This window comes from Lycium barbarum, chromosome 3 (genome assembly GCF_019175385.1).
Source record: "Lycium barbarum isolate Lr01 chromosome 3, ASM1917538v2, whole genome shotgun sequence".
Taxonomy (NCBI): Eukaryota; Viridiplantae; Streptophyta; class Magnoliopsida; order Solanales; family Solanaceae; genus Lycium; species Lycium barbarum.
In genome coordinates, this window is record NC_083339.1 from 145,028,503 (window position 1) to 145,036,396 (window position 7,894).

The following is a 7,894-nucleotide window of genomic DNA, read 5'->3' on the forward strand; positions in this document are numbered from 1 at the left end:
TTGTGCTCTAATTTATGCTATTATCTGTTATTTCCTGTGCTTTGATTATTCTATGTTATCTGTGTCGCTTGCGTTACTTCATTTCCATATCGCTTTGAATCTCTTAGCCGTATCTGACCTCTTTTTATGTTTTTATTGAGTCGAGGGTCTCTCGGAAACAGCCATCCTACCTTGGTAGGAGTAAGGTCTGCGTACACTCTACCCTCCCCAGACCCCACGTTGTGGGATTTCACTGGGTTGTTGTTGTTGTTGTTGTATTTTTCCAAAAGATAAGTGCTCGCATATAATTATTGGCAATCATTACTTTGAACTAAGAAACTGTGACACTCATTTAACTCTAGTTCATCATAATTCATAACTGGTCCATGGAGATCTTTTTCCTCAAAACAGCATTTGGTCATACATGGTACAATTTCTTGATTTTTTAAAAATATAATTTTGACTAGATTTTCACGTAACTTTTCTTTCACACACAAAATTTTAATTTTTTCATAAATGCATGTCTACATAAAACTTCAATTTTTAATTCCACTTTTTTTTTTTTTTTTTTTAAAAAACTTTAGTTGAAATAATATTTCTTTTAAAATTTTACATTTTTTTTTATGTCCAAATGCCTTTATACAATAAATTATTTTGAGCTCGATCCCAAACGTTATTTTCTTCTGCCCTTTTTCTCACGTCTCTTTTTTCTCCTCTAGCGACATATTACAGCCTTTACCCCAACACGACAAGTACCAAAATGCGTAAAACAGCCTAGATTTCTACATTTTCCACCAAAAGACGATACAGACACAGCTCCTCGAAGTTTCTCGAACAATCTAAATCACACCGAAACTTCTCTTCTCCCCTTTATATCAACAATCTCCACCATCAATTCTCAATAGATTCAAATCTAGCCGTTCAAACCTTACATTTTTGGTTCAGGCATTTTCACAAACAGTTTGCAAACAAATGGAAGAAGACGGTGCCGTTACACTCTACAGTGGCAGCGCCACCATTGCTGATACAAAGAAAAATCCGTTCTCAATCAAAGTAGGAATTGCTCAAATGCTACGTGGCGGTGCCATTGCTGACGTCACCACCGTCAATCAAGCAAAGATTGCTGAGTCAGCAGGCGCTTGTTGTATCGTAGTTTCGGATCCTAAAGGACCCGGAATCTCGCGAATGCCCGACCCGACTCTAATTAAAGAGATCAAACAGGGGGTTTCAATTCCTGTAATGGCGAAGACACGTGTCGGTCATTTTGTTGAAGCACAGATCCTCGAAGCTATTGGTGTTGATTATATAGATGAGAATGAGGTTTTAGCCCTAGCGGATGAGGATAATTTCGTCAATAAACATAATTTTAGGGCGCCATTTGTATGTGGATGTAGAGATCTTGGAGAAGCTTTGAGAAGAGTTAGAGAAGGTGCTGCTATGATTAGGACACAAGGGGATCTATCAGGTATGTTGGAAAAATAATTCAAAGTTGTAGGAATCAAAATTGGTTAGGGTTTGATATTTTAATTCGCGTATAGTTAAGATTTATAGTCAAATTCATATAGAAATAATTTTTCCTGTTTTGAGGTAAAGTAAGTTTCATACTCCCTCCGTCCCAATTTAAAGGCTCGTTTGGGTGGGGAACAAGTTATTCAGGATTAATTATTCTGGCATTAGTTATCTTGGGATGTTTTTCCACCTTCATTGTGGGATAAAAATAACACTAAAATCTCAGGATTAGTTATCTTGAGATTTTATGTAATCTCATCCCAAATTTTATCCCGAAATCAATTATCCCTCATAATCCCTCGTACCAAACGAGCAGTAAGTGTTTTGGTTTGAGTAGGCTCAGAGTTTAAGAAATAGAGAGATTTTTGGATCTTGTGGTCCTAAATTAAAAATGTGTTTAATGTACTAAATGTTCTTTGAATCTTGTGGTTTTAAACTTGTCAGGTATGATATTTGAATTGTCAGCTTACTAAACATATAATGAGACACTTTTTTTGGGACAGACCAAAGAGTAAAAGACACTTAAATTGGGATGGAGGGAGTATTATAAATAGAACTGCTGCTAGCTATTTTCATATAGCAGAGAGAGTTTAGGAGATTGTAGAGAGCATTTAGAGTGACCATTGAGTTTCTAAATAACATATTTCCTTCAGGTACTGGTGATATTGTTGAGACAGTTCGGAATGTGAGGAAAGTGATGGGAGGTATTAGAATTCTCTCAAACATGGATGATGATGAGGTTTTCACTTTCTCAAAAAAGATTGGTGCACCTTATGATATTGTTGCACAAACGAAGCAGATGGGTAGGCTTCCGGTAGTTCATTTTGCATCTGGTGGAATCGTTACCCCTGCAGATGCGGCGCTTATGATGCAGCTGGGTTGTGATGGTGTATTTATCGGATCGGATATATTCAATTGCTCTGATCCTTATAAAAAAGTTAGGGCAATTGTGCAGGCTGTTAGGAACTATAACGACCCCCATATTTTGGCTGCGGCGAGTAGTGGTTTGGAGGAAGCAATGGGTGGTCTAAATCTGAACGAAAACCGGGTCGAGCAATTTGTTAATGCAGAGACTTACTGATGATACCAAGCTGGCAAGCTTAGTCTGTTCTTTGTGTGTTGTTGATCATAGTATTATGTATTTTTGCAGTTGAGTATTTGTGAACAACGTTTATCTTTTCTTGGTTTACTTTTTGCAATAACATGATGATGGGTTAGCACTCCGTATGTTGTGGCGCCAAAAGAAAAATTTGTATGGGTAACTTGTACTCTGAACTTAAGTACTTGAGTAAATAAAAGTGTGATGCTAATTGAGCATATCTACAAACTACTTCATATTTTGGAGAATGAATCACTACGTGGGTATAATCCTCCTAATGTCCAATATCTTCAAGGGAAAGGTAAGCTGCAAATCCATACTTACGGCAGAGCTCATATTGTTGGTGGCCAAAACACAAGGCGTAAAAGAACTAAAAAACTGTCCAGATAATCTAGCAGAATTTTAACCAATTGTTAAACGGGTGTTAGCACTGTATTAGCGCAGTGATTCATTTGAGCGGCACAAGTACAGATAACAAAATAGAGCGGCAGAACTTTTGAACTAAGAGCCTGATTGGATGTACTTATGTTTATAAGTTGCAAACAGCTTATAAACTAAAAAAAAATAAGTTGGGATAGTCTAACTTATTTTTTTTGGCTTATAAACTGTTTTCAGCTTATAAGCTGCTTTAGATAAGCTAAGTCAAATGGATCCAATTATTGTTTTGAGCTTATTTTAAGCATAAAATGACTTTAAGCTGGCCAGCCAAACACTCAAAAAAGCTGAAAACAGCTTATAAGCAACTTATAAGCCAATTCAAACGAGCTCTAATACTTGTTTAACAACCGGAGAAAGTTCTGCTAAATTATCTAGACAACATTTTGGTTCTTTTAGGTCGTGTTTTGGCTACCACCAAAAAGTTACCAGTTACAAGTTCGACTAAAAAATATGTTATCCGCCGTAAGCATGGGTTTGCAACCTACCTTTCCCTTGAAGAGATTGATTATACGGAAAAGGGCCAAAATTATCCCTGAACTTTGAAAAATAGTTCATTCATACCCTTCGTTATACTTTAGGGCCAATTATACCCTTACAGTTATACTATGGGGTCAATTATACCCTTATGTCTAACGGCTGCCACGTGGCATCATCTCAGCCCTTCAAAATTATTTTACCCTCAAATAATTTTTTACCCACTAAAATAACTCAAAACGACCCGAATTTTTTTTTCTAGCAAAAATAATACGGAATTATTTTTCCAGAAAAAATATAAAAATAATTCCGTATTATTTTTGCTGGAAAAAAAAAAATTCGGGTCGTTTTGAGTTATTTTAGTGGGTAAAAACTTATTTGAGGGTAAAATAATTTTGAAGGGCTGAGATGATGCCACATGGCAGCCGTTAGACATAAGGGTATAATTGACCCCATAGTATAACTGTAAGGGTATAATTGACCCTAAAGTATAACGAAGGGTATGGATGAACTATTTTTCAAAGTTCAGGGGTAATTTTAGCCCTTTTCCGTTGATTATATTATACCCGCGTAGTGATTCATTATCCAAAACATGAAGTTGTTCATAGGTGTAATCTTATATATATATATATATATAAGCAGTACATCGGCCCACTAACGTGGCACAACATAAATGTAGGGTTTTCATTTATCTTTTTTCTCATAATTTTGGCCTTTTAATCCATTTTAACTTCTATTAATTAATTAGTTCAAAAAAAGAAAAAAAAAGAAAAACCAGACATACCTTTCGGCATATTTTTGTGACGTTTCCATACGCTGCCTTTTCAAAACAATAGTCTCTCACTTCATTATTACTCCCTCCGGATCAAAAAAGGAGTTCACTTAATTATTTGCATACTTTTTAAGAAAATATTGACTCCTAGACAAAAATAGATAATTTAACTCAACTATCCCTAATTAAATAGTCATTGAGATTTAATCATATAACACTTAATAGGGGAAAATATGAAAAAATAAGATTAATTCTTTCTTGATTTGCTAAGTGATTTTTTTTATCCAAAAAAAAAAAGGCTAAGTGGACTCTTTTTTTATCCGGAGGGAGTACTAAATAAACCCAGAGGCTACACCTCTTTCTTGTCGCCGTTCCTTTCTCCAATTAATATCCTTGGTATTACTTACCTCTATAATGAGCTGTTTCAATATATGTACAGTTGCTTTGCCTTTATGATTTTACACTGTCATTTTTTTTTTTTTTTTTGCATTACTGAGATATTAATATAGAGTTTCTTCCCCTTTATTTATCCTTATTATTAATTTACTTTTTGAATTTTAACAGTACTCTAGCTTCTATTTTTGGGTATGCTTTAGTGTCTTTTAAAATTTTCTTTGTTATGCATATATGATGATGTCATTCAATTATTGTTTGTCCTTTTTAAATTTTTATAATTATTATAGGAAAGATACGGAAAGTTAACTGAGGAAAAAAAAATGACATTTATCAGAAGAATGACAATTTTACAAATGAGATTCGAGGAGGAAAACTGAGAATTTAATTTGATGCGGAGAGGAAAGTAAATGTTTTATTAATATGTTTTCTTCATTATTTTTAAAGAAATTTTCAACTGTAAAAGCAGAAATCTTTATTATCTTTTACCTCAATGTTTTTGCTTTTTATTCCTTTTATTTGAACCCACTTATTTCCTATAATTAGCATTGTTGAAGATGATACATACCTTCACATAATTCCCCCCAAAATCACCCAACTCTTTAATTAAAGAGATAATGTATTCATTCAAAATTCTCTTATAAGTCCATCTAATTTCCTTATTCTATGTTACTTTATCATTAATTACTTTTATTTTATCTCACTTTCTTTTAATTTTGTGAATAAATCATATACGATTGTGGGCAATTGAAAAGTGACGTGGCACCCTTAAGACATTTAAAGCAAGTGGGGTTTTTTTTTTTATAGGGGGCAGGGGAAGGGGAAGTGAGGAAGGGGATTACAACGTGGGGATTCTAACCCTCACCAACAAGGTGAAAGTTCAGGTAGCCAATCAACTGAGATACTAGATCACTACCATTTAAAGCAAGCTTATGTTTGACAACCTTGAATTATAGTTGTTGACACCCAATTTTGTCCCGTCTTCCCCCAAAATATTTATTTACGCTTCTGATATTTTGGCAATTTTAAGAAATAATTATTTATATTTTACTATAGTTATTAGCTGCTTATTAATACCGGTGTTATGGTATCCGGCTGCAGTCACTAGCTATTATTATTTTACCATTACTGCCATTATTATTATTATTATTATTATTAGTATTATTATTATCATTATCATCATTATCATCATCATTACCAGTACTATTATAATTCGCAATTTTATCATTTTTACCAGCCTATACACACGCATCGCATTTGTTTCCGCGCAACTAAATAACAATATTTTATTTACTATTGACTTTCAAAATATTGTCGCACGGCTATTCACGACGTCATATAATTTTATTTTTATCTGAGCACTAATAAATACGTACTTTTATATTAGGTAATATTTTGGCACATGTTAGCATATAGTTAATTAAAGTAGGTCTTTTACTTAAATTTAGAAGTCCAAATTATTTCTTTCATTCAGCCATATTTTAATTCATCTAACCCAAATCCAAGCCCAATCAACTTGTAATTATTTTCGGACCAGTCCATTAGTGCCCAGCCCACATTTTTTCACTTAACTCACTACCCTTTGAATAACTCAGCCCACATTTTAAAACCTGCAACCCAGCCCACTACCGTTAATAACCGGTCCAACATCAGCAGCCCATACCCGTTTAATTTGCATCCGACCCGGCCCAATATCCTTATTTTCATCAGCCATGCCCTAATCCCTATCTCTTTCTCACTAACGCCGCACCACCCCCTCCTCTCTCTCTCCCTCTCTCTTCCTCTTCATCTCTCTCTTCTCCTTCAACGAAGACGGCAAATTCGCAGTCGACTTTCGACCTCCCCAAGCCATGCATGGACATTTCGGGGAAGGCATTTAATACCCTATACCGCCCTATCCAGATCCAACCGTATAAGGTTTGTCCTCTTCGTTCATTCTCGGCTCCGATCTGAGCAGCCTTTAATGAGTTTTGTCGTTTCTTTGCGAGTTCAAATCGTTTTATCGATTCCTTTTACTTTGGGGCACAAAGAGTTTTAATGGTTTTTGTTTTCTTTCCTCGTGGTTTCTGATTCAACAACAGAAAAAAGCCTTAACGTTGATTTGAATATTTGACCAGAAATCCCGCCCAATATTTCAGTGGTGAAGCTCTAGCAAAACCCTAAGTTCACTCCTATAAATAGTCGGCTCTGGGTTCGTTTAAAGGGGTTTTTTGGTAAGCCGCCATCGAAACCCCAAAAAATACAAATCTTCAGCCGCCTCAATCTTCCCTAAGATATTAGCCCACTGTTCGCTTAATATTTGAAGTATCGATTCGTTTTCTATTTCTCATTTTTTTGCCTTGTTACTGTTTCGCATCCGAATCTACGCATACTCGGAGATTTAGAGTGTTCGAGTGGACATCGAAACCCCGCACCCACTTCGCTGCACCCGAAGAAGGTAAATTTCCCTCTTTTGAGTCATTTCAGTGTTTGTTTGATTTCCTTGAACTGTTACGTGATTTTGTCCGCTTAGTTGCCTTTAGCATGTCTGTAGTTACTCTAGTTGTATTAAGCATGTTCAGTCTTGTTTAGTTTAGTTCTGCGATGATTTTAGCTTTATATGCAAGTTTAGATTGACCTGGTGTTTTAAGGTTGCCTTTGTTCGCTTGTATGTCATTAGATTAACCGTATGTTAGTTTAGACTAGGCGACTTGTTGATCGTATTTGTGCGCGTTGGCTTTTCCATGATCAGACGGCTTGAACAAATTTATTTAGGTTATGTTTTGATTTAGCCATGTGTAATTTGGATCTATACGTTAATGTAGTATTAATATTTTGTATACCTTAAGATAATATGGCTGAAAGGAATAAAATAAGTTGAGAAAGAAGTCCTTTGTTAAGAATCTTTATTATCCTGCTAAAAGAAAGAGCTTATTTGTTTGTGGGTTTCAGTCGCCTTGCGGGCAGTTCGAAAAAAAAAATGAGAAGAAAGAACCCGTAGGCTTTGCTAGTGATATATACTACGTTTAATTTGGTAAATGTGTAAAAAGGTTTAATCTGTATAAAAGAATAAAATTTACATTTTCTAAGCCTGTGTGTGTTTATGGTCTTGTCTGTTCTTGCATAAAAATGAGGTATCGAGCCACTGTCATTTTACTTTGCTTGGCTCTATGGTTTACTGTCCCTTAAGGAGAATCTGTCTGCCCTCCCCTTTTTTCTTTCGGCTATACTGTAAAGTGATGAGCATGTCG

General features: G+C 35.2%; 1 protein-coding gene across 1 annotated transcript; it reads left to right on the forward strand.

Annotated features, from left to right (window-relative positions):
* The first annotated feature begins 682 nt into the window (after window positions 1-682).
* On the forward strand, window positions 683-2,807 carry LOC132633332 (pyridoxal 5'-phosphate synthase-like subunit PDX1.2). Its single transcript, XM_060349670.1, has 2 exons — window positions 683-1,444; window positions 2,142-2,807. Exons 1-2 carry the CDS (start codon window positions 952-954, stop codon window positions 2,567-2,569), a joined length of 921 nt encoding a protein of 306 aa, XP_060205653.1. The 5' UTR covers window positions 683-951; the 3' UTR covers window positions 2,570-2,807.
* The last annotated feature ends 5,087 nt before the right edge of the window (window positions 2,808-7,894 follow it).

Bases quoted from the DNA above. Each gene is read 5' to 3' on its own strand.
- LOC132633332 (XM_060349670.1), top strand. From the start codon at position 952: ATGGAAGAAGACGGTGCCGTTACACTCTACAGTGGCAGCGCCACCATT. The intron at 1,445-2,141 runs GTATGTTGGAAA...TATTTCCTTCAG, and splicing joins GACACAAGGGGATCTATCAG to GTACTGGTGATATTGTTGAG.